This window comes from Trachurus japonicus, chromosome 15 (assembly GCF_045865225.1).
Source record: "Trachurus japonicus isolate A0001 chromosome 15, Traja_1.0".
Taxonomy (NCBI): Eukaryota; Metazoa; Chordata; class Actinopteri; order Carangiformes; family Carangidae; genus Trachurus; species Trachurus japonicus.
In genome coordinates, this window is record NC_140921.1 from 13,953,276 (window position 1) to 13,981,039 (window position 27,764).

At 41.0% G+C, this 27,764-nt stretch overlaps 1 protein-coding gene and 1 long non-coding RNA gene across 2 annotated transcripts in view; one reads left to right on the forward strand and one right to left on the reverse strand.

Moving 5' to 3' along the window:
- The window catches only part of LOC146973336 (uncharacterized), a 93,703-nt gene that overhangs the window by 11,142 nt on the left and 54,797 nt on the right, over nucleotides 1-27,764 (forward strand). The gene's annotated exons all lie outside the window — the stretch shown is intronic.
- On the reverse strand, nucleotides 345-18,631 carry LOC146973337 (carbohydrate sulfotransferase 15-like). The gene is made up of 8 exons (XM_085799799.1): nucleotides 18,379-18,631; nucleotides 8,053-8,723; nucleotides 6,130-6,469; nucleotides 4,741-4,884; nucleotides 3,736-3,892; nucleotides 3,355-3,511; nucleotides 2,047-2,194; nucleotides 345-1,893 (listed from the first exon to the last, which is right to left on the reverse strand). Exons 2-8 carry the CDS (start codon nucleotides 8,524-8,526, stop codon nucleotides 1,703-1,705), a joined length of 1,611 nt encoding a protein of 536 aa, XP_085655925.1. The 5' UTR covers nucleotides 8,527-8,723; nucleotides 18,379-18,631; the 3' UTR covers nucleotides 345-1,702.

Below are 27,764 nucleotides of genomic sequence, written 5' to 3' on the forward strand. Positions count from 1 at the left end.
TATTTAAACTAAAAGCAAATTAGCCCTCAAAGACCAGAATTGCAAAGGCAGTTCACTAAACTACAGTAGATACAGACAGAAAACTGTTGACGACAATAAAATAGTTTTATTTAATCAGCATTTTCTCAGATCTGCACTTAAAAATAATCAAGCAAATTACAATTTCCCTGCAAATGACAACGTAACAGTATTTTAAAAGCATCAACAGCACTTACATAAAATAACATCTGGCAATGTCATGTCAAATTAAACAAAGAAAAAGGTAAACTAAAAAAGGTAAAAAAATTTTGGCCTCCACCCAGAAACTCTGGGTGGAGGCCAAAAAATGTCATTGTTTGTTTTGCATTCAGTAGTAACAACAGAAATTTCTGCCTTGTTTGTTGTTTCAGGTTGCCTGAATACAATTGTTATTCATACAATCTTCATCTGTGAACATTTCAAATATGTATTAAAAAACATAATGGGATGTGTACCTACACCAGAGGGGTGTATTTGCATTGCAGTCTTTGAAATTAGTTATTGTAATTTTCTGTGTAAATATTTGTCACCGACTGCAAATACATAAAATTACTATTTATCTGCAGAAAATTGATTGTGTTGTTTAGTCTGAAGCCTGGAGGGTGGAGTCGGTTCATCAGAGAGCTTGAGTTCGTCAGGTCTGTTGATATAACACCCTCACCTCCCTGGATGTTGTTCTTCGGCTTTGGTTATGTTTGGTTAATTGTGCCACACAAGCATCAAGCAAATACAAAGTTGTACCCGACGCTTTAGCCTTTAATCCTAGCCCCGTAACTTGGAAAGGAAAACATTTCATTTGAACTTGGATTGTATCCTGTATTTAACACTGAATAACCACACAAAGCAGCAAACCTGTGGAACAAGCTGAGTCTTATGATGCTGAACTACCTGTGTCATTATGTGAGTTTTAGTGCCCTCTTGTGACTAATCCCTGAACAAAAACATCATGTCTGAATTGTCTGTCATCCACCACAGTCTAGTATGTTAGATCTACTCCTCCTCCTTAATAATCTGTATGCAATAAAACCACAAGGTGGAGACACTGCACCTGCACACCGCCTGAGAGCTGAATTATTTCCTCACAGTGAACATGAGTCATAACTAAGTGAACTAAAATTGAGGCATATTTTATAATATCAGAATAGGAACACAGTAATTACTGAACTTGGCAGCTTTTTTTCTTTTGCTGGTGATGATTTACGACACTGTACTATAAAGTCTGAATGTGCTGGCACTAACACTGTGACTACCACCAGCTTTTGACAGTACTAGTAGCCCATCTACAACACCAGCTGGACGGGTGCCCGGAAGGAGGAGGAAATACTTTGTATCCCCAATTAAACTTGCCCGTAAAACACTGTGATAACATTAATAACACTGTGTTTTATGGATTCTTATGGAAGGAAAAATGTTTTTTTAACATTATAAAGTCACCAAATTAAAACACAAATTCAGTATATTTTATTATCAACTTTGATAAGTCACTGACATTCTCTCAAAAGCAAATAAATATCACAAATCCCATACACACAAACAGCCCACACACATCATATAACTCCATATACAACTATAGACCTGTGTTTTTTCCACTGTAGATTCATTTCTGTCAATAAGTATCCCTGGTTTAGCTTCTTGCTCTGGTTGTTTATTCATGTCCGTCCACTTTTGATCCATGTTGACCCTGTCAGGTGTTACTCCAGAGAAAGGCCTTGTTGTCCAGCACACTAGCAAGTTTATGGTTGAAAGGCTGGTGAAATTTCCTGAGAAGGTCTCTGGTGCCTGGAAGCATCGGACCCAGGTTCCTGTCTGCCACTCGCCGGGTGTTAGACATGGGCCGTTTAGTCACTGCTGCCTCCTTCTGCTCTGACAGAGGACCTGCAGGGAAGTGGGACACAAGCTGATTTAAATCCTTAAAAAATATACAGAAACATGGAACAAGGAAGACATGATGTTTCTTATCTTATGTTTAAAAATATGGACAAAGTATGTAACTGTTGCTCATGTTACTGTCGCATTTTGGATACCTACCTACAGTCAAAAAATCAAAAACTTTCTTGATTGTAACTTTAAGATTGGCTGCGTAGTCTTCAAGTCGAAGAACTAGAATCTGCTCCCTCTGGAAAACTGTCAGCCAGTCCAGTAAGAAGACGATGTACATCCCCAAATTTAGCCTCACCTGTGGCGAAAAAATCAACACCGGAGAAGTCAATAGCAGACAAACAGGCGGTAGACAAAATCAGGTAAACAACACATGTAGTTGAACTTTGATGGATAAAGCTGGCGAATCCTTTTTTATTGTCAACAAATCCACTGAAAACACAAGAAAAAAACAAAACATCAATGAACCCATCTACTGACAAGTACTGTGTATACAAGGTCTGGTCTGCTTAAGCCTCCATGACTGAGACCTCCACTGTTGCCCAAATACAAAAAGCATATCCTGGAAACTGGATTTTAGTGGACAAATGCACAATATACTAATATTTGTGGAAAACTACAGCGGCTATTTAGAAAATAGGAAAACTCTGTGTTGGTTTAGTTCATTCTCACAGGAGTTGTTGACAGTCAATTAAATAGATTTAATAGGTTGAACTGTGTTTAAAAGGGCCTTAATCACATCTATAAAAGAGTTCTGCAATCAATACTGGATTTATGAGCTTTTAAAGTAACATTAAAGAATAGGACAAAAACACAAGGGGCAGAGACCAAATTATTTCTATGGAAATTACTGCTGAATCAATTAATGGAAACAGTGACTTTACTTTTCTTATTGGTAGAAAAAAACATCTGAAATTGATCATGTAAAGGTATTTTTTAGAGACAACTTCATGAAGTTGAACAGCAAAAATTGCATGTGATAATTTAATCTAGGTGCACAGGCACAGTTAGTCCTCAAGAGGGCGCCCCAGCACAGTACTGCTGTGAGTGGCACAGAACAGAAGAGGCATGTAAACAAACACCCTCGGGTTGTTTTTCTGGATGTTTTTGTTGGATCTGTTTGTCGTTTCGGGCAGCGGGCTGAGCCGATTGCTGCTTTTACTGGAGTTAATCTCCTCAGATAACAGTGCTGTCACCTACAGGTTATGATTAGTCGTGACCAACTGACAGAGCTCATGCCTAATTATATTCCTGACTGAGCATCTGCCTGATATACAGTAGGATATATGCTAAAGGGCCTGACATGACTTCCCTGCACTTCATAGGAAACAATTCAGTGCTTTTGCATTTACAGCCACTTGCAGGACAGATAGAAAGTAACGTGAGGTGTTTGCTTGCTGTGAGGCATGATTAAATATGATTCAGACAGTTAAGAGTGAGAACATCATCTCAGCTGACCGGCATGGCGTTGGAGAGGCTGGTGTTGTAGACACACGAACGAAGTGACCTCTCAGACAGGCAAGACTGGAACAACTGCACGGACTCCACGACCTTGATATGGAAGTCCTCTGCTGATTTGTTGGCCATCTTGAAGTACAGGTAGTCAGAGTAAAGCCTGGAAACGGAGTGAGACGGAGCTGTGAGCCAGTTGCACAGATGAAATGACCTGTTTCTGGATGAGCAACAGGAGCTCTGATGTAAAATAAATGTGTTTTTTTTAACAATGATAAATTACTGGAAAACCCCTTTAGAAGCAATCTGAAGCATTGTTGAAATTGTGTCACCGCTGAAAATCGCATCTGTATCCATAAACACAGATGTGAAGATGGATTTCTCTACCTCTCTGCTGGGTCTCTGAGCATGATGATGATTTTTGCACTCGGCTGAACTGAGTGGATGAAGTCTTGTGCCAGGAACGGGGGCTCTGTATCCTCCCTGTCTCCATGGACATAGCTCCAGGCCTGGTTGTCCCACATAGTGGATGCGCTGGCTTCACCTGTCAAGACATTGACAGTCTTGGCATCACCTTGGGTAACAGGAGTTCATTAAAAATGCAGCAAGTAGAACAGACACGCACACATAATGTGGCAAAGGTGAGCAGAATTTCAGATGTTACAGTATAAACACTGCTTACCAGGGAACGTTGTGCTTTGCAAATCCACGCCTGAGCAGCTTTGCAACAGTTCAGTTTTTAAAAATTAATTGGGTAATTTATTATCAGTTCCCATGCAAAATCCAACTCAGTTTTTTTTCCACTTCAGCAAACAAAGCCAATCAAAAAGAGTCATCCTGACTGCAAAACTTCACAAAAGCAAATAAAATCGCCTTTGGAACCAAGTTAATATTAAAGATTGGCCTTCAAAAGATCAATACTGCTTCATTCTGTGAATTTAAAATGTTCATTAGTGGCCATCCCCCACTGTTTCCACTGAGTTTGGCCCAGGTGAGCAAAGCTTTCATCCAACCACATTTATAATTACAGATGTACAACACCACCCAAAGGCCTGTGAGCTTCTCTGTGCACTTCTAAAGGCGCTTGTTCTCTTACAATAATATCTAGAATAATGAGAATGGTATTTCCCTCCGGCTCTTCACATGAGCGCAGCCGTGAGACTGAGGTCAGCCTCAAAATGAGCAAAGCCTGACAATAAAGGAAAAAGAAGACAAAGTAGACCCGCAATTTGAATCATGCTCAGGATCCAATTGTCTGGATGTTCAAAGGTCCTCACAAAACAACAAATGAAAACTACAAAGGCAAAAGAGATTCTTCCATCCGATGCACAATGGGCGCTAACAATACCAAATCATACCCACCCACGCACAAACACTTTGACATGTGTTCACCTGTTATGAGCTGGAGTGCGCTGTGGTCTCCAGATGAATTTCCACTAAATCCTGCTTGAATGTTTCTGGCTGCCAAGTCAAACAGATCCAGGTAATCTTCCACAGGAAAACTTTCCTGGAAGCCATCTTTGAAACGGATATAACCTACATGGAGAATAGCATTTCATTATATCATTTATAGACTTCCTCACCATAAAAGTAGATTAATAGATTGTATAAGCTTTAGATTTCAAAAAAAGGAAAATATTACAAGCTTAAGTCACTGTTCTGGTCAAGTCTAACTGCAGATTCATGAGAATTTGACTGTTTTGCGGAGAGACAAACAGGCCAACAACAGACACATACAAAAGTTATACAATACGTTATAAAATGTACAAGAGTGCCCTTAGATTATGTGTAAATATGCAGCACTTCCTGCAGGCAACTCACAGTAAAAGCCCTCCAGGGAAGAGAATTAATGGAGCCTTTTATCACTAAGCAGCTGCAGAAGGTCCTCGGTTATAGCCCGTGGTAGTACTTTAGCTTAACCTTATTTTAGCTTGCATTTTTATACTGCTGAATTGGAATTTCCTATGATAAATTATGTGTTTAATTTTGCTTGTGAATCCTGAGTCAGAATTTTATGTTTTGAACCTTGTGTGGAAAATAGTAAGAAAACAAAACACAAAACTGACATTGAAAAGACAAGACTGTTATCCAAATCAGAGGCAGGGGGAAGGAAAAAGGACACGAAAAGGTCATCAAGTGTTTTTTACCGTGTTAAAATGGGAGACATCAGATTTCTTGGGTAATTTGCATATTAAATGTCTTGCCAAGAGGTAGATGAGAAAATTGATACCACTATCTGTCCGTATGGTTAGCTTAGCTTAGCATAAAGACTGGAAACAGGGAAAGAGATGGCCTGGTTCTGTCCAAGGATGACAAATTTCGCCTGCCAGCACCTCCAAAGAACACATCCAACACATAATTTCACATATTTTCCACTTTCTGAGGTAACTTCTGTCATTCCTGGGAGGCTTGCAGCTAAGGCTCAATATTTAACACGTTGCAGTGCATCTCATTTGTTTAGAGAAAGTAGAACAGTGAAACAACAAATTGTGGTTTTATGGGAGGGTTGCCATGGTTATTGTTGCTATACTTCTTGGACAGAAGCAGTGACTACCTGAGTCCCCCGCTGTTTGACCATTAACCTCATGCTGACCACATTTCCTGCACTCGAGAGGGGGGTAAAGATGGTATTGAACTTTAATAAGTAGCTACATTGAACAGTCGTTGCTATGTTTGTCCTTTCTTTTGTAACTATTAATCGGTCATCAATCAACTCTAATAACACTTTAACTAAAAAAAGAATCAAGGCAAACTTATCGAACACATCTCCTGATGACTTACCGAAGCGTTTCCTGGTCCACCAGTGTGGCTCCTTCATGGTGTTGAACTTGAGCTCTGGATGCAGCAGCAGTCTGTGAAACAAGTCAGTCGTGCCGCACTTTGGTTGGCCGATGATGTAGAAGTACGGCAAGCAGCGCAGACGAAACTGCTTGCCGTCCCTGTGGTACAAGTGCTGCTGGAAGTCGGTCCTCAGGTGATCACACACAGTCTTAAAGCTCTTTGAGCGCAGAGTAAAGAGGTTCCTCTTGTACGGATCCATGCCCAGTTCACCAGAGAACTCCTTGTACCAGCAAGGGCTCTTGATGCCGGGCAGGAAGTGGCGAGGGATCGCAGAGAACAACTGCAGAGGGGAAGGCGACAAAATTAGCAAAACAGAGCATGGTCAAAATGAGAGTAGAAATAACAAAAGCCCATAGGCCATTTATTCATCGGATTATTATGACGCATAGTTACGTTTTGTTTGAAGGCAACATCTACTGGCTGTGGTGATTAGGCCAGATGTGTGATGACGTAGTATAAAGAGTGACAAAGACTTCTATGCAGGAGAGTGGGGTTTGATTCCCATATGAGCCTAGTGATAGCTTTGTTTATGCAGGAGTCTTTAATAAAGCGTTCATGTCATTATTCTTGTAGCCATGACAAACTAAAATTTGTCAGATGTTGAGAAAGTAGACTACACTACTTATTTTAACTGAACTTACTGTATGACCTTTGTCTGTTGTTAACCAAGTGCTTTTTTGTGCCTAAACCCAATGATGACAGTCGCTACGCTAGCACAGTGGTGTCTTTATTATGGTAGCCATGACAACCATGTTTTGTTTGGGGAAACGCTTAATATGCATCGTATGTGAGAGGTTAGAAAAATGACCTTTGTGGTCGTTACAAAAATGTTTAGGTTGGAGGACTCCAAAATAACAGAAATACTGTCTAATACAGTGTGGTCTGTTGGTAAATCACGATTTGGAGACACATTGTTTCATGTCTGTTGAATCAGACCAGAGGTAACATTTGTCATTCATGTGAAGCTTGCAGCTGCCGGAGGAGGCCCCTCAACATTGTTCACCTTTAGTATCTGTGGGCTTGAGAGGTGGGTGGTAGCAGCAGGTGGCTGGCAGCAGCAGCTGTTTTCACCTTCAGTTCATGTGGCTTCATGCTGTATGACAGCAGTTACGGCTTCTCATGCCATAAAAATGATCAAAAAACCCCCATAATGTAGAGCCACATGGCATGACTTTGCAATCGTCACAATTTTAGCTTGTTTGTGCAACTGTGAGTTTCTTTATGTTGCTTCAAAAAGCCGAGTTAGATAGTCACATTGCAAGGCCTGCGCTGACACACCCCACTAATTGGTATTCATCTTACTTCCTCACATGTGTTGCTGCTCTGTGCGATTGTGATTTACAGTGTAGCTGCCAGAATTAATGATGCCCTTTCCATAAACACTGGGAAATGATGTAAAGTAAAGAAGAAAAGTATGATGTGAACATGCACCGATGGCTGGAGAATTACAGCTCATTAGCACATAGTAACAGCAGTCAGCGGACCCCTAGCAACACTTGTGGCATATAATCTGATGTTTACTTAACAGCTCTACAACCTTTGGCTCTAAAACCATGACGTTGAATCAACACCTCTGACAGACTCGACACTGATCATTATGAGCTTCAGCAAACAAGCACTTGCTGCAGGGTTGATTGTAAAAGTGTTTTGTCACTGTCAGTCTCCTGCAACTCACATGTATTCTCACAAAAATAAAGGAATCACATACTGGCCACTTATTAACAGTTTTCAGTGTAGCCTCTGAGTCATTTGCCAATATGTTTTTGTTATGTTGGGTGAAAACATTGTGTCATCGCAGACTGAAACTTTAACAAAAACAGGTTTTTCCATAGTTGGTCAACAGCAAATATGAGTCAGACTTACATGCGGGTCTGTTTCAATGACGACCTTTTCATCGGGCACCGTCCTGGGTGTATAATCCAGTTTGGAGCTGATGATCTTCACCAGCAGTTTCATGTCTATTAAAGTCTTTTCATTGGAAACGTCAGCCGTTGCTGTGTTCGTTGGGATGACCACGGGTCTGAGCTGATAGGGTGCTGGGGTGAACAAAAGTCCCTTCTTGTCCCACGGCAGGATGTAGGAGGCCATGATGAGGAACGTCAGCGTCAATCCCAGGAGGAAGCTGACGAGTCTAATTTTTGAGATGCTCCGCAGGTTAGCCAGCGAAGGTAGGGGAGCCCATTTGGAGTCCAGGTTTTCAGGCATGCTTGTGTGCCTGAAATCAAAAAATGTCCTAACAGGCCTTTTCCCATAACTCCCAGGCCCGGGCAAGCCGTGGAGGCTGCAATTGTGGTCCCTTTGGGTATTGCTCCCATATTTGCAGTCCGATAGTGACATACTGACATAGAGGCAGAACGGGCATGTAGAACGAGGTGCTGAGAAATTATTCTCTCAGAAAAAAAGAAGAAAAAAAGATTCAGGTTTCACCTACAGGCGGTTGTGTGTCCTGATGTGGCCATTTATTACAGTTTTTAATCTGCAGGTCATCATTTGTCTTCATTTCTTACATGCTCCCCAGTCCTTAGCGGGCCCTCCTATAAATCAGAAACAGTTGTTAAAACATGGCACATGACTTTTTTGTGTGTGTGTGTGTGTGTGTGTGTGTGTGTGTGTGTGTGTGTGTGTGTGTGTGTGTGTGTGTGTGTGTTGTTTTCTTTGCACCAAAAGTGCAGCAGCGTAGTTTCCTTTGAAGTATTTTAGTCATCTCCCATAATTCCAAGAAAGGTGGTATGCACATTTTTAATATTAGGGTATTTAAGGGAGCTTTATTTCCCCTATGAAGCATCAGTATTTGAATTTCAGACTGTACTCCCCTCTATAGCATGAGTCAATTATAAGACGTTTGAGGTCGGCTGCAGAGTGTGTGTGGTCTGTTGTATGGAGAGCCCTGGCCTTATGATGAGGGATATATAGCACATGCAAAGACAAGCTCTACTAAAAGACTTTCAAGGTCAGCATAATAGTTACTCTGTAATTCAAAACTATAAATACACAATTATTCTCTGTGAGGTACGAGCCTGCTGAGAGCTTTATTTTGTTAACCTGAAAATACAATTCTCAACATCAAGGTTTTTCACAGTGAGAACCACGTTAGGTGGTATTGATGCAGGTGGACACGCAGTGTGGCAAGCTGTTTTCTTTGCACGCCACATGAATAATAAGAAAGTAGCTTTATTATTTCAAGGGTCCAGTGGTAGTAAATTCCAGAAATCAAAGTGTAAAATGCTTTTTAAAACGTGTCCTCGGCCTGTAAGATATTTATTTTTCTTTTGTCGCAGAGTTTGTAAGATTTTATGGTCCCACTGGATCAGGAAATGAAATTCTGCTCCAGTTCCAGCGAACTTCATCATGCAGCGTTTTCTAATTTTACTGTGTTTTCTTTCTTGCTTCTTGCTCAACAGGGGGCCTGTTAAAGTGAAGCCGCAAATACAAATTATGTGACTCGGTATGTTCACACTTGGATCATTAAGGTGCCAATTCAATAACTAAAAAAAAAACCCCATCCAACTCAGTCAGCTTAACTAACATCAAAAAGAGAAACTCAAAGCAGCTCACAACCATTCAAATATTGCACAGACAGTGTAGCCAGCTGGAGAAGTGACTGGCAGGTTGCCACCATAACTGTAGGGCAGGCCTGTTCTGTAGACTACAGTAGTTGTTACTGACATTAGATTCATTGGCCAACGCTGTCAACTAGACGTCATAGGTCACGGAAGAAGTTTTTAAAGGTTATTGGCAACAGTCAGTGAGTGAGAACCACCTCTGTTTACCCCCCTAAGTAATGAAACTCACAGGCTTCTGGGAAGTGTAATTATAAAAGTTCAGTTTAGTCATTATGAGGATTACTTAATGCCCAGCCAATAATAAAAAAAAAATTGAATCATATCTTGTGTCACTCTAAAGGGAATCTGAGAAATATAACCCTGATGTCATAGTGATCAGGGTGAGGATTATCTCAACCTGGGCTTTGACTCACATTTTTATCACAGATCCCATGTTACAAATTGGGCTGGGGTTAGAGAAGCAGCAGGATGATGAAAGACACGGTTATATTATGAGAGGAGTAGTGTGTGTTTTTGCAGCTTGACACATCATAGAGAGTCAAAGTCAGGATATCTCGGCGTTTAACCATTGTTTTGTTTTTCATCCTCTCTATTTCGACCCCTCGACTTTATAGATGTTTAACACATTTTCAAAAGTCATAATCCTAATAATCGAACACAATGTCTTCTTGATTCCTACAACCTCCCCCCGTGTCGTCCGCATCTGAACGCAGCAACACCACCATAGATTTTGGGTTACACCACCAGAAACGTCTGCTTTAGTGCGTGGTACTTGCTGGATGTGCGCTCAAAGGGCTTGAAAAGTCCACATGAAAGCCCTCACACACTTGCAGGTTTCATAATGGGACAGCTGAGCCCTTGCAGATTTATCAGGAATGCACAGCAATATCTGCGAGCTTACGTGGGTAGACAGTGGGATTGGCCGAAGAACTTACGCTTGATCCTTCTTGAGGTGTTAAGAGCCTCGATTAATGAAATATTAGTAGACGCAGGTGGGCTTTTTAAAATGCCAACAGCAACACTTGCCAAATACGACAGTGACAGTAGTAGCTGGTAGTTATTAGCAAATGATTCTGCCTCTGATACTATCCCCGATTCCTGGCTTTGTGTTGTATCTCTTGTACCTCCATATTTTGATGTAGCTCAGATGATTTTTAATGATGTGCGAAACTTCACATTAATGAATATGAGCTCTGTGGTCTCGTTTTATTCGTGCCTCTGCATATCTTTACTTTCAGGTAATTGTTATCTCTTCTCTTCTCTGTAACTATTAATCTATTATTCCCATTAAAAATTAATCTCTGGTTGGATCAAAAATTCAAAGTGGGAAAGAAGAGAGAGATTTGGAAATGTGACAGAGCGTAAAGAGGACAGTGAGAGTCAAGGGTAAAGCACGAAGTGGAGAAGCGAAGCAGCAGAGGTGAGGAAAACCGTGTGAGAACGAGCAGAGAAGCCAGCCTTTAGACCTCTTTGATCTAAAAATCGATCAGTGGTGGGGAGCAAACAGCAGGTGGGATTGACTGAGGTGAAAGCCCACCATCAAAAATCCTGCTGACTCAAAATGAAAAAACCTGCATTAATCATTGCATTACACGCCTTTGTTGCTCTAAGTGCACAAAATGTCAAGACTGATCTGGTATTACAGCCAGAAAGGGTTATTACTCATGTTGTTGGTAGCAATGCGCTGGGCTAATGTTGTTTGTCAGATTATCTGAAGTCTTGTAGACCCGGAGCTTGATGATGTAATTTCATCCAGCACCTCATACAGTGCAGTAAATATAAGCCACACTGAAAATATACCCTACCACCAGTATACGTTGTTCGTTTTTTATCCTATACAACTACTGTACTGGTTTTATCTTTATCCTTGGCGTGTTGTATATTGTGTATTACTCCCTATTCTCTAAGGTTACCATACCCACTATTAGACCTGCAACATAAATTGTTCATAAACACAAATCCGTCATCTAGAGCTTGTAGCAACGCAATTGAAATTCAGCAAGTTCAAAAATTCTAGTGGGATTGTGAAGAGATATAAAAGCTATTCTTTCTAGAAGCGGGTGTGTAATCTGTAAAAGAATTATTTGGCTTTGTGAACCATACTTTATGAACCAAGTTATTATGTCCATTGCATTCAAAAGAAAAACAAACACACCTTTATTTCTTGTCTTTTCTACAGTGATTCCAAACCCCTGAAGCATTCATGTTTTGACAGTTGAGTGGTCCATCCCACACTCTGGACTTAATCAAGATATTACAACACTTGTTGGATAGATTTAGTCCTGGCTTCGATATTCATGGGCCACAGAGAATTAATGCTAATATTTTCAGGGATCTCTTTACCTTTCTGGTAGTGGCACTAACAGTCAAAGTTTTCCCATTTGTAGAAAGGAAATGTCAGGAATTGATGGGCAGATTGCCACAGAGTTTAAAGAGCACATCTGTGTTCCCATTTTGTGTTTATCCATTTTGGACACCGAGTAATCCTCTTGCTCCATCGACAGGTCAAAATCAAATTTGCCCAAGATATTCAATGAGCTAACAAGGAGGATCCTATCAAATTTATTGAATCTATTCAGGCTGAGTGGCTAAAACTATTTGATTTCACTGACTCTGTGTTTATAACACCACACATGACATGAGGTCAATGATGCAAGATGTTTTTGTATATAATTAACTGACTTGAAAATCCCACTTGATGTTTTGCTCTCCTGTCTGACCATAATGTGTGATTTGTTTGCTCCAACCTAACCCACAACATTACGATTTGAAATGATGCCTTAGGTTGTATTCAGTGTTTTGAAAACACAAGTCTCTTTACGCCTCATGAATCAGTTGAACTTGAACCCTTATGTCTTTATCACTTGATCTTTCGTCTTATCTTAAAACAGACACTCAAGGGAAAGTCGGTGGCTCTCCAGCGTTATTGGGATTCACCATCTGGGAGACTTGGATGCATGTACTGTAGTCAATGTTGAGATATTTCACTGAATAAGTCAAACTTTTGACCCGCTGGTTGTGCAAGAGGAAAAGTCATCAAAGTCATAAGAACTAACCCTTTAGGCACTGTCAATATATGCACCAAAGCTAGTACTAATTTAATCAGTGAGTCAGAGCAACAATGATTTAGCAATAGAGACTTAAAATTCACTTATTTGAATGAAAATCTCCGAGATGACCACTTCACTGGTGCAAGACATAAATCAGAAGATAAGCAACATCAGAGAGATTCATCCTCTTAAGTGACAAAAACATATCTACACATTATTTACTGGAGAATCCATCCTGTAGTTATTGAGATGTTCCTGTGAACCAAACCACCACACACAATGATGGACGTTTCTTAATTACGTACATAGTAGGTTTAATAAGTAGTTGTTGAGCAAACATTGTCGAATAGGTCATTTTGAAGAGCTGCTAATGAGAACGTTTGTTTTTTGTTACCTTTGAGATAATGAGTCTTTACCCTCGGCGTAGAGGCCACTGAGCCACACAGAGGCTGTTGTGAAATACGTTGTTTACTGATTTGTAATGACAATGTGCTCAGCTGTGATAAAGGTCCAGCATATCAGTAGCTTGTGGCCGTTGCGTGGGCAAACCATAAAGCTTGTTATTTTTAATTTGCAGCAGCTGCAAGGATTCAACAGCTTTATGTTCGATATAGAATTCAACCTTTTTTTTTTGCTGCTGATATATATGAACAATTACGACTTCTAAAGTACAGCCCTGATAACCTTTTCTGTGCTTCCAACTATTCCTGCCTCCTTCAGATAAAAAGACTTTTATGCATCTGCCTGATTTGTTCATTGAAATTGTTGGGGGTGTTGAATAGAGTGCAGGTTATTACATGGGAGTGTAAAACCCCACACTCCCTACACCACATACACAGAAAAGGCATGCTCATTACACACTATCTGCCTGTCTTGCACCCTCTCATTTATCCCCTTCTATCTACCCTTCATGACAAAATGATGCCAATCAGCCGCTGCTGCAATGACACCAACTACACTGCAAATGAAAATCAGCATCCCTGCAGAGCTCTTCCAGGGAGAAAATGCTGCGCGCCGTATGCAGATGTAGAGCTCTGTCAAGCGTCGACATTATGAAATCTTAGCATGAACTAGAGCTTGTACAAATGTGACGAACGCATCGAGGAGAATCAGTGTCAGCACAAAATCAGCTAAAGAGAGGGGAGACAATCAGTTCTAACACTTGGCGCTCAATCCAGGCACATTTTCTCACCTTGCTCTGAAACATGTTTTAATCATGTCTTCATGTTTATAACTATGTAAACACATTCTGGCCTTGTACAGTACACAGTGTGTGACTGGGACTTGGCTGGATCCCAGTTCCCCAGAAATAGGAGCCACAAGAGAAACCAATGCCACAAAAGGACATAAGACAGTCTCCCTGCCGATGGGGAAGAGAAACAAAGATGGAGGTAGTACCAAACAACTGCAGTAATAGTAAAGTAACAGTAAAACTTATTCTCTGTGGATGAACAAAAAATCAAAAGTTGAATTGCTGTTATTGGTGAAAACATTATTACAGCTGTGTATCACTGTTATTATGTCCATTATAGCAACCAGTCTGACAGCACATGAACACAAACTGTTCCTGGTCTCGCTCTCTCTCTTTCCCAGTTCTCTCCTCTCGGCCCGATCAGTCAAGACAGCCACCAACTCTCAGTTCAGGTGTTATCAGAGGTTTCTTCCTTATATTTTCCAAGCACTTGTTTATGGTGGCAGCTGTTGAGTGTCTCTCTATAATACTGCAATATCTCTTGACCCCTTCTTTTTATGTGCCATGAGATAATGTACATCCATGTCCTGATTTGGTGTCCTTAAGTAAAACTGAATCGAGCTGCTCCCCGCTGGGAGGTACTCAGAGATCAGCTTTTATTTTCTTTCTCTGGCCGATTTCACAGTGAGATTATGGATGAAATCTTGGCAGGAATCGTAAAAAAGCTCCATGAGAGCGCAAACAACTCAGGAAGTGGGCTTCATCCATCTCATCATGCTAGACTAGTCCCCTTCCTTTCCTTTCTTCATTCCCACTAAGAGAAAAGATCAGCGGGTTGAGTTTCTGTCACTGGAGAGTGATGTTTGCCTTCACAGGAATCCGACTCCTTAATGGGTGAAATAAGCAGGCTGTTGAAGCAGTAATACACCCTGAACAAAACAGACGGATGCTAAGAAAAGCACCAGAAATATTAAACCTCTTGTTTAACAGTGGTGTCTCTCTTGATCACACAGGTCACCACAGTCCACCTGGACATCTGGAGTGCAGATGTGGTCCTCTGTTAAACTGCATAGTTGTGAATGCATATCCATGTATATATTTGGATGCATATGTTTTTCTTATAGCAGCTGGTTGTTTGCTTTAGCAGCACTTTGAAACCGATGTAAATGTTAATAAGGAGCGGAAACATGTGAAATGTTTGCCCTACCGTTTAGGGGGTGTGAGGGTTAAGGAATGGGCGGGTCTGAAGAGCAGTGTCTGTCGCTTAAAGGGTCATTCCCCTTTTTACAACTTGGGTATATTCCCACTTTTGGACACTGTCTGCTTCTAGTGGCTAACGTTGTATTGACTAAGTTAGTTGCCCATTGTGATAATCAATTAGGAGAGTTCATGGTTCTTGGGAAATGTACATATTTTTTTGCTGCTTTTTTTAGTTGTGGGACAAAATTAAAAAGTATGGTCACTATGTCAAAATCAGCTCACAGGCCAGCACTATTTTAGGAGGCTTGGTAAATTGGCTTGGGTGTTAAAACCAGTGGGTTTGGGTCATAATTCTTCAACTCACCTACTTTATCTTCCAGAATACGTTGGACTAATCTGGGGATTTGTTTAAAGTCTGTTTGATCATCTGACGGCTTGAGTTTGTTGCCTCATCTGACACTTTAATCCCAGATCTCAACAATTAACTTGGCGAGTGCAATGTTCACCAAAAGACGCAAAACCAAAGTAGTAATAAGCTATGACCACAAATTACCCTTTAGTGTACTCTATTTCCTTTCATTTTATTGTTTTGTTTATTTCACTTCAGCTATGATTGTAAAATTATCATGTTGGGATCAAAAAGCTCTTTAAGACGAGACTGAACAAATCTTTTAATGTACTGGTGATTACGGGCATAGTTTAACATGATTTATTGTCGATAACACTGTGATACCATTCCAACATGGAAATGAAACAACATGTACTTCGTCTTTGGAGTCACTAGGACATGATGAATCATACTGTAGCAAAGCCTGCCAGTTACATCTTAGCAGGCAAACCCCTCAGCCTCATCACTACCTGATTCTTCCCACTGATTTGACTAATCAGTGGGAGGAAAGTGAAGAAAGCTTGGCTGAGCTTCGGTCAGCAACCAAAGCTCGATGTTCGCCGTGAACCCATCTGAAACCGGAATTTCAGGATTGTCTGATCACGTCGAAACAAAATCACTTGGAGACAGACAGAACCTGTCAGCTCTGTTCAACGGCCGCTGCTTTTTATTGTTTGTTGAGACCTGCTACTGTAGACTAGATCCCGTTTTCACATACAGACACTGAAAACATTGCCCCGCGACGTGCTGAAGCCTGACGGTACTTGTTGGGTTTCTTTATTAACTTTTGTTAGCCAAACGCTGTTCACACGCTCAGTATGCATCTAAAAGGTTGTCAAGAGGTAACAGGAATATGTTCGTACTTGTGAAAACATTATTCTATTTTTTAAGCCTTTCTAATTAGACTGTAATTATGTCATCAACATAATGAACACAGGACATCTTCCTGTATGAGTCGCTTGTGACTCCTATGCCTACAATTCACTTGGAGAACTGCCTGATCCTACAGTACATTATTATAAATGTTTTAATGAATTAAAGAAAATATTCATCTTGGATCTCTCTCAGGGAAACAGCACATACACAGCTACAGGTTAATTAGTTGTTATTTTTACTCGCAGGTGAAATCATTGAGCACAGATTCAAAATTTACTTTCAGTAATTAACGGTAACATTTTTATTTAAGTGTTAGAAGAACATTTTATTACTGTAGAGATTGAGCCTGGTTTCTGAACCAGTGGGAGTCAAATGACGTGAGTACAGTACAAACTCACATACTTTTATAATATGATTGACGAAGTTTAAAAGTTGGCTTACAGTACGGTGAACCAGCCTCGCTAAAAACAGTTGGAAAAAAGACAGAGCCAATCTCACATTACTGAGACTCGTTGTCATCTCAGGTTAAAAACTAATCAACTCTTGAAATAGAACGTGGAGCTTACGCCAAAACACTTGAGTATCATGCAATCCTCCCACATTCCTAATGCTCTCTGTTACAGAATCCTTTTCTTCCATTTGTGGTGGACCCCCAGAGTCCAGTCTAAACAATCTGATATGGTACAGCTCTCTCGCTCTCCCTCTCCCCGCTCATACTTTCAGCATTACCTAACCCTTTACGAACATCGGCCGCTGCCAAAAGAAGCATGGCTATGACATCTCAGCAGCTCCAGACAGTTGTTCCACAAACTTGCGGGGCAACCTAAAACCTTCCTGCCCATGGACCAGACCAGCTGCAGCCTGACAGAGTGGGGGGTGAGGGTGGGTGGGGGGGGTTGTCCTGGGTGTGTTCAGGAGAGTTACTGTACAGTATGGGGCATGGAGAGGTGCAACAGTTTACACACTGCCTCCTCCTCATTAACAATAAAATACAACTTTAGTCATTTAGAAGCTCCACTCAGCGCCCAAAGGTCAACTGGCCTATACCTGTCAGGACCTCCACTCTGCAGCCCCCTTTTTATCCGACTAGAATGGGGGGAAGGCACGGGAGGGAAATGAGCTAAATGTCAGAGACAGTGCGTGCACACAAACATCTCACACATCACACGCTTTCACCCCAGACTTTCAAACCAAACCTCTGCAACGAGCTGGAAAAAGAAAACACAAATCACTTCATGGCTTGTTTACTGGGATGCATGAGAGAAACCGTTTAGGCTTAATGGAAGGAATTAGCCGAGGGAATCTTAGATGCTGACAGACTTGCTCTCCGGTTTGTTATGATACAATAAACAGAATAATAATTACAGTACTAGACATGTGCAAGATCCTGTGGAGCACGTATACAAATGTTTATGGCAGTTTATCTTCGCCTCATAACACATCTTGTCTGTGCTTCGGTCTCTGCTGGTGGAGTCTTTTACCCCCCAGAGACATGACACTGAGATATTCTGCAGCTGCTCAGTGAGGGAGAAAATTTGACCAAGAGAACGAACGTAACTCTTCACTCCTTTAATGCCAAGACTCGGACCCACCAGTGTTACTTTGAGGGACTCTACACAGCACAGTTGTGTTATTTAATCTCATTTAAAACATTTGCATGTTGTGTTTGTAATGCCGGGTTTAGTTAAGACTATTATTGTGTGTTGCTGCAGAGCTGTCTTTTCACACACACAGCTTTACTCAAGTTTGAAGACACATAGCCACAACTTTATCTTTTAGATTAGTGATAAGGAGGTGAATTAGAAACTAAACTTATAGAATGGATAACTTGTAAGTAATTGTAGAAAAACAACAACAACAAAAGAGCCTTTCCCTATAATCTTTCTGTAACTAATGATGTTTCTAAGCAAAGATACTCACTCAGTTGAGTCGTTTGAACCCGGGCGTCTCTCTTGCAGCCGCTCCTCACGATCCACGCTGACCGGCAGTGCTCAAAGCGACCTGACAGGTGTCTGTGTGTGTGAAACTCCGAGTGAAATCAAACGATCAGTGAACGGATCCTCAGCATGGACACTGTTCATTTTTTGAACCCGAAAGAAAGAAAAAAAGAGAAGAAAACGCCGCCTGGGTTTTGTCGCGGAAATGCGAGACTTTCCGGAGTCTCCATCTGACTGAGCTCCCCCTCATGCGCGCAACAGAGGGAGGGGAGAGAAGAGAGAGGGAGGCAGGGGGAGGTGGGCGCGCATGTGGAGCAGCGCAGTTTAAACAGCAGCGGCAGAAGAACCAACCAACCCATCTACATTTCAGACACGAAACGCGTTTATTGATTAGATTTTGACGCGCCGCCGTGATGAATGGTTGGAGATATTACTTTGAAAAACAAATCAGCAGATGCAGCTTTACGTCTGCCAGAGGATCCTCACAGGCCGCAGCAGCTGTGCTGAGGGTTAAAATGGGAAAATAGTTCACCCATCTTTGTGTTATTAGCAGCACACGATTGAATTAAGTTTAACAAAAGTAGCCATCTGGATCCTCAGCTCAAATCAGCGACAGGAAGAGCATCTGTTCATCTGCCTGTTTAAGTTACTGCAACATATTTAGGGTTTGAGACTAAATTGTGATGCAGAGTGGCCCACTGTCCATGGATGGTCCATTTTATTTCATTTGGTTGCTTGCATCATGTTGGTCTATGTTTTGACCATGCAGACTCTCACTTTAACTATACACAGTAGCCCTCAAGCATTGTAATAATTAAATTTAATCTCTGTTTGGATGCTCACCACTTGTCCTTTTCAGCAGAGATGAAAAGGTATTGCGGCAGCTAATGCAATAGCCTTGAGCGATTTTTTTTTAGGTGTCTTTGAAGTCCCAGTGAAAATAATCACCGCTGCTCCTCATGATTTTGTATTTTTTTGTAAATCCTTAATTTCTTATAGTTTTTAATAACATATTATTCTTTATGAAATGCTGATGATTTTGTCAGTAATATTGTGCAACCAACCAGCGACTTTACTCGGTCATGTATCATCTTCTTATTGTTACAGGAACAGCTATCATGTTCACTAGAGGTGAATATCACCAGACTGGTCAAACTTGTACGTGGTCGTAATGTTCTGTTAAACTACAGGAGAGTTTTCTCTTCATTAGTCGTCATGACTCACTCTGGATGAGTGGGAGTCAGTGTGGATGTTTCACAATGGCACATCAGAGGCTAATGATGAAACCACAAGCTCTGCTGAAATGAAACTGAACTGCAGGTCTGCACTAAAGTGGGACTGAGGTATTTATCAACTGTGTGTTAAAAACAAAACCACATTTATCCAATTTATACTCCAAAAAAAGAAGTTGTGGGAACGGGAACGTTTTCACCATCTGCCATCGTCTTATCAGAAATGTTCGATATGAGCCAGGTGTTGCAATGTGTGTTGCATAGCTTTCTGTGAAGTAATTGTCCCACATCCTGCCTCATCTACTTCTAGCTTAGCGAGTGGTTCATTACATTCCCTAGAAATTCCATTTTCTTCAGAGGAGTCATGAATTCGATGTTATCTGTCAAAGTTGAGCATGTGCCATGTTAAAGTAGTGTAGCACAGCACTGCATGGATTATGTTCTCTGGTCTGCTGAGGCTGCTGCTGGTGGAGAAATTGATTTTGCTGTACTGATATCACAGTTTCCTCCATAGTTCATATGATCCAAGACTGTGATCCAAGACTACTAAAAGCTGACATTTATATCATGTTCTATATGCCTAAAAACTAATGTTTTTTTATGTTTATAATGATTATTATTAGCATTAGTTTGTCAACATTGCAATGAAATCCATAAAAGACACAATCAGACAACAAAACAAGAACGCAAAGAGCATTAGTGGCATCATTTTTACCACCATGAACAGTCTGGGGGGGAAAAAAAAACCTATCATGATGACGTCCTTTCAACTCACTTCACATCACTCCAGATAGAGGTCTCTCAAATCACTGAGGCGTTTCCTCTTTACAGGAAGGAAATTAATTCTGTTGTGGAGAGCCAACTTCCTCACCATTCGTTATGACGTCTGCCTTTTGCTCTTGCAAGAAATAAACAGGAGGTTTAAAAAAAAAAAATGAGAGAAATGAAATGAAATGTCAGGGGCTGCCATGATGCTCATCTTTGGCGCTCCCACCGGTTACAACTTTAAAGAGGTGAGATGGTTCATTTCTGACAAGTGAAAGCGGCTGCCCTGGGAAACTGACGCTGCTTTATGAAGATAAAGTCTCATTTGAATAAACAGCCTCCCGTTTAGAGCATATCCATATGCATGAGACTCCGCGTCTAATTGCTGTTAATTCCTGTTGAATTGATTGCGATTTATTCACATCTCACAAAGATGCACAAGCTGTGGCCATTAACTGAATCTAACAGATAGACGTCCCTGCAGAGGTACCTAGATCAGTTTTGATGGCTCTAATGTATCAGATGATGCATGTGTTAATTGCTGTATTCATATTCAAACACACCATTAAACACTGTTATCATCATAAGGATAGCAGCATGGGCTAATTGGTCCATCACTTTGGTCCAGACTGAAATATCTTGAAAGGATTTTTCATATTAAACAGTTATTCAGGTTCCTCACAGGATGAACCCTGACTTTCCTTTATTTGTGACTTAAATGTCTCAGCAACGTAAAATTATCCTAATGTTTACAGTATAATATTGGAAAACATTGATGAGTTAATCCCTCAGCTTTATGCTTTATACCTATTCCGGGGCATCTGGCCTTCAGCTTCTCTCTCACCTCTGTCATAGTTATTTTTACCTCAACTTCTCTCTGCAAAAAAAATCTCTAAAACCCACCGTGCACAACCTGCTCACCTGAACGTGGCCAGATCGTTCCCATTGTTCCCTCAGAAGAAGGTAGAGACCAAAAACAGAGCAAAAACTGTGTGTGTATATTGGATTTAGTATTTAACAATTGAACAGCTCAGGAATTATGACTTTTCTCTCTGTTGCTTTTTAGTGTTTCACTTCTACCTCCGGATGTTTGAATGATTCTGTGTTTGTGTTTTTTTCATACTGATTAATAGATTTGGATTTACTGTAAGAGTGCATTTGTAGCACAGTTTCCTCTGTCATCAATCGGAAGTTGATCGACACTTCCTATAAAGGCCTATCCCACTATAAAACAGGGCTTTTGTTTTTTACACATACTGTTGATGTGATATCCTTGGAAAAAAAGCAAGGCTCATAAAAAAAAAAAAAAAACCTGAAAGTTTCTTCTCTGCTGCCTCCAGTTCTGCCTTCCCAGCATTTCGTGTTGGAGTCAAATATATAGATATCAGCTGTTCTTGGAGTGTTTACTCTCCGGCACAGAAACATCATAATTTCATCAGCGCTCTGAGGCTCTGAGCTTTGATTGAGAAATTCTACTATGCAGAATCCTTGCATGAAAGGAGAGAGGCGGACAGACTGTTGCATCTCTTACCCAAATCTAACAGCAGCAAAAGAGTTCATTAGATTGCCATTAGTTCACTCAGCAGCCGTTGCGAGATAATGTCCACTAATGATCATTTGTGTGCATGTTGGTGTGTGTGTGCACGAGGGAGGATAAGCTCTCTTCTAGCACTGCGGTCTTTGACTTTGAGACAAACTGTAATTAACAGCACTGTGTCCTCTTCTGCGTGATTAGTGCATCTGACCTTTGAATGCATCAGATCTGTGAAACAACACATCTGGTCAAGCTGCAGTGTTCAGAGAGAGGAGAGGTGGAGAGAATATTAAACAGTGATCGGCAGCGCGAGGAAGTCTCACCAATTATTGGAGGACGTACTGCACTGTTTTGACCCAAGGTTATATCAATACCCACATTCTGCCCGGACATCAATTCCTTTTTTAGGATTTTCAATATTTATCATCGCTGAAAACCAATACTGTAAGTCTTCATACAAAATGCATTACACAACTACAACCTTTTTTTTTCTTCTTCGCTGCAGCGGATTTAACTAATGACTTCTCTGTCGGTCGTCCAAGCTGATCAGACGGTAGAGTGGTTTTATACTAGAGCACCCACTGTTTTGAAAGTTCAGCACAGCCTCCTCTAAGAGTGCAGATGGGAAACACACTCCCGTCAGTTCAGCTCAGAGTTCAAGTTGATTCAAGAATCTGGAATCCCCCCTCATCTTACTCACGATTAAATCACATTACAACTCATTTGCCAAACCATAAGGCCTTTTCCTTGGAAAATCTGGTTGTTTCTTTCTTTTTTTCCCCCTTTTTTTTCATCCTGTGCTTGACTCCTGTGCCAGTGATCTTGTAATCACATCAACATGTCTGCGTTGGCCCGTGTGCAAGGATTAGAACACATCAAGTCAAAAGATTTGTGAGGAAGGGGAAAAGATGGACCAGACAAACTTAATCGGCATTGCCTGTCAGAGATTTATCCAAAGACATAGCTCACACTGGCATGCCATTTCCGGAATGTCTTTGAGTAAAAACCCAAAGTGGGAAATTATCCAAACATTTTCCCTGAAGTGAGATTAGGTCTGGAGTCTCACTCAGAATCATAATTGCTCTCACTGTAGCTCAATTGAGCGTCTTTAATTGTTTTGCCACTTCAAATCTTCTGTTTCTCACAGTGAACTTTCTCAACGCGGGAGGTATAGAAATAGCTTTATCAAAACCACATTGTTCATCATAAAGGGAGCGAATCAATGAGGGAGGGCAAACCCAGGCTGAATGAGACAAAATATTGACTTTCCCTGAAAATCTGAACACACTGTCCTCCCTCAGGCAAATATACAGACAGAAACCAGTCTAAATAGAATCAGCCACACCAAACAGAAACTCTGATTTAATTAGGAATACAGAAAAATAGAAACTAACAGACTTTAAACACTTTGACGATTTCATTTCTTTACATTTACATTTTTTCCTAATGGGTGGTAACAGCTGGAGATGGCAGCTGAAATGATGACAGACTGCAGGCAAACAGAAGGAAACATTTGGATTGTCAAGCATTAGGATTTGTTCCTCCTGAAGCACAGTGGCAGTCCTGCGTTTGGGTAATTTGTCTTTTTAGCTTCGAGGATTTAAACTGGGTTTAACCAAAGGAAACAGCTGCTGTTACAATCACAATGTAGATATTCTACATGACTGTGCAAAGATGATCCGCACCTCTCTTTTTTTTTTACTATCGGAGCTGTTTAAGTTTTTATGGCTTCCACTTCCTGTCATTGAAGTGACCCAGAAATGAAGTGGTACTGTACAGCTTAGTATGTCCATAAACCACTGAGGACCCCCATCACCCCCACCATTCTTTTAAACCTCAACCTGACTTTCACTTTCTGCAGCTGATTAAAAGACCATTACAAGTCGGTTGCTCCTTCTGACTGACTGACGCTTGGTTCTGAAGAAATCAGTTTTATCTCCCCCTGCCTCGGCCGGGGCCCCCGCTGCGCTGGAGGATGCAGTTGAAATACAAAGCGTCTAAGAGAGACGTCAAGCAAAACTCTAGCATTTCAAGCAAAGGCAGGATGTGTGCGAAGTCTCCAGGACTAGCTTTTGCTTTCATGTCACTCTAAGCATCTAAGCAAGGCAGCAATGTTCCCAACAGAGCAACAGAAATACACAAGGTGTATGATGTGAGAAGTACAGATTCTCCTGTGTTGCACACCTTCATTTATAAAGATGGTATATGATATAATGAATTTTACAAGAGCCAGAGTTCACAGAGAGCTGACCGCTGGTAAACATTAGATAGAAAAAGATTTTTTTGTGCGTTCCTGCGTTCACAATTCCTCTGGAAAGTTTATTCGCCAATCAAAGGCAGTCTTCAGATGTTACAGATGTGAACTCTGAGTGAGCTTTTAATCTTGAAACCGCAGCTGATCTGGTGTCTGTTAAATCCATTTACCCATGTTACGTGACAAAACAGCCGTGTATAGCACATTCTTACAATACAGCTGTAATAAAATTGTACGCCGATGGACAAATAGCAGAGAGTTTTGAATATGCAGCACTAGGAAGGAGCGTGTAGGAGCAAATATCTGAACTGTTGCCACTGAAGCTTATAAATAAACCAACTTGGCGATTCCTCACTGCTGCTTTTAAAGCTGTTCTGGATATAGACAAATCTATAACATAGATATGCATAATGGACCTATACTTGTCTGTCTGTGTTTCGATTTGCTTTTAAACAAAAAAAGTCTCTCATTGTTCTTGAAAACAAAGTGAGAGGGTTGTAAACGTGCAGAACACAGCATCTCAACAGAGGGTTTGTTTAGTTGTCTCATTGTTAATATCAGGATGACAAATGAGTTGTTTCCGTTATTTTCTTATGAGTGAAATATATCTGTGCGAAGACAATGAGTTGCTGTTGAAGTACTAGTAAGCGGAGTTCATTCAGTTGTTGACTTTTCAGTGAAATGTCACTCTTTGTAAATACTTGCTGTTTCCCGCATAGAAACATGTATTTGTTTATACTGTTGCAGAGTTGTAGCACAAGTTTTAAGACTGTTACAGACAAACAGGCTACAATCATCCATCCATTGGCTCTACTGCTTGTCAGGGTTGTGGGGGGCTGGAGCCAATCCCAGCTGACATAGGGTGAGAGTCTATCACAGGGAGAACATGCAAACTCCACATGGAAAGGCCTCAGGCCTGGGCATCAAACCCACAACCTTCCTACTGTGAGGCAACAGTGCTAACTACTGCAACACTGTGACGTCCTTTGTGACCTTTTTATATAAATTATGGATCACACGTCAAAGAGGAAATCTCATGGTGATTATCCCACTGAATATTATCATCGGAGTCTGCAGTTTCCATCAGGTCCATGGACATTTCGGTGTCATTGACCACATTGTTTTGTTTGGCTTTCATATTTTGGTTCAGTATCACTGCGGTCATAAACCCGCTGGTCACTATCTGCCTAGTAACAGCAGAGACCAGATATTTCCTCATCAGCAGATGGAGACCAAAAACAGAGCTAAAAGAATGAATGAATGTTAGACTCATTGTCCAAATGCATCATAATGTTGTTCCGTACCTGCTGGGTGCATCACTATGTTGATATGACGATAATGTTAATGCAAGTCTAAGTGGTTTATTCAATTCAAATATGCAACCAATCAGTCACTTGACCTTTCTAAGATTAAATCAGCGTTAAAGCTTGTTTTCCTCGTAGTTGAGTCAAGGACAAGACCTGATTTATGCAGGAGACAGATGAAAATGTAATGTGTGTTTATTTAATGAATTATTAGAGGGAATCAGATACTGGGTATTTTCAGTATGCATGGCTGTTTCCTTAGAAAGAACACTCCCACAGACATCTACCTGCAAACCTCTGTCTCTCTTTCTTCATATGTCTCTTTTCACCCACCACCGCTCCACCGCCCGGTCTCCTCACCTGACCCGTGAACCTCAGTGGAAACGATGCCGGTCCCTGTGGACCTCCACAACTCAAGATAGCCCACACACACACACACACATACACATAAACGCACACACACGTCAGGAAATCCTCAGCTCCATTTTATTTATTCAAGCCTCCTACTCGTTTCTCTGCCAGAGATAAGTACAGCGAACAGGGGCTGAAGATGGAATTTTCTCCCCATAACACTGAACACACACACTCACACACACACACACACACACACACACACACACACTCAGAGGTTAGAAACGCTGTTACTATTAACATCTGACCTTGTCCCAGAGCATTCTCCAGCATGAATTTTAAACACATGCCCTCTTCGCCCAGACCTTACTGACCCCTCCCTTAGACACCTTGCAAAATTATTCATCACATTGTCGTATAACAGTTGCCTCAAGCCAAAATACGGGATGGGTTCCTAACGCCTGATTCCCTGGAGTATTGATCAAAACTGTCAAATTCTTCGGCTGCATGCCAGGCCTTGTTGGAATGGAAAATACCACTGAACCATATGAAGGGGAGGTGGGGGGAGGCATTCATTTGCACCAGTCAGAACAAACAAATCTAAATGGAGGGAGGGGGTACCGCATTTTTATTAATGTGTTTTGTGTGAAAGAGAGCGAGCATGTGCAAAAAGTATTCACATGGGAAAGAGAAGAGATGAAAGGAAGCAGTAAATTGCCACTATACCAGCACCTCAGCGACAGACAAGGCCGACACTGACCGGGTTTTGACAGCAGTGAGAAAATTCTATCTAATTGAAGGGTGTTTGTCAGCCCTCTCAACGTCAACCTGATGTCAGAGGAAAATTACCTACCAACCATTCCCAGTCTGCTCTTCTCTTCCTCCACCTCCTCCTCCTCTTCTAGCAGAAGCACACTCACTGTCTGCCCATATACAGTTGACAGAAGCGTCTTATTCAACCTGTGTATTTCAAGCTCACAGTGGTGAAGGCGCAACACACCCTTGAAAGATGTCATCTCCTGGCTTGACAGCGGGTTTGAAGCTCTGCTATCACAGTCCTCTCCTCTGCACTGATCACACTGGGCTGTAGCTGAGGCACCAAAACCTTTTCTCCCCGTCTTCTGTTCTGCTGGTTTCTCCCCCCAAGCTGCTCAGTGGGAGATACATTACATCAGTCATGCTGCACATCAAGCAAAGCACTTAAATTAGTTGTAATAGAAGAGTTTATCTCTCTGAATCAATTACACCTATAGAGCAGAGAATGAAATTAAATTATCTGCCGCCGCATCATTTAGCTTCTCTGTCTGTAAACAATATACAGTATTTGCTGGCAAAGCCCCTGCTGAAAATGATCCTCCATCATTCACTGGGCTTCAGTCACATGTTGTTATAAACATGTGGTAATTAACTATTTAAATGACTCATGACTTCATTACACTGGAAAATGATCTGACCAAAAAAAAAAATCTGTTTACCAAAACAAATACGTACTACGGTGCAGTGTAGTGTATGGTGTGTAGGTGGTAGATTATTGAAAATCATAATCAGTGCACTTCTACCTGATGAGACTGGTGATCATAGGCTAAGTGCAACATTTCAATAAATAGTTCAAGGGATCAGTCGGTGTGTAATTATGACACTTCTGTCTCCACATGATGCAAACTGACAGTCTGTTGAGAAAAAGAAGTGAAATGGTGACACTCAGTGGTTGTTGTATGTAAGTGGAAATAGACTCAACAGAGCAGTAGTAAATGTTTCAGTAAAACCCCTACATTTATAACGTCCAGAAAATATATATAATAATGTATTTATAATATTATATATATACTATAAATGATGCAGTATGTACACAGTCTTTACAGTATAAAGTGTTTATGAGCTGCAATTAGCAGGAAGTCTTTTCTCCCTGCTGCAATGAAACTTTTTAAT

Bases quoted from the DNA above. Each gene is read 5' to 3' on its own strand.
- LOC146973337 (XM_085799799.1), bottom strand. From the start codon at position 8,526: ATGTCACTATCGGACTGCAAATATGGGAGCAATACCCAAAGGGACCAC. The intron at 6,470-8,052 runs GTAAGTCTGACT...TCCCCTCTGCAG, and splicing joins TCATTGAAACAGACCCGCAT to TTGTTCTCTGCGATCCCTCG. The intron at 3,893-4,740 runs GTGAACACATGT...ATGTCTTGACAG, and splicing joins CGCACTCCAGCTCATAACAG to GTGAAGCCAGCGCATCCACT.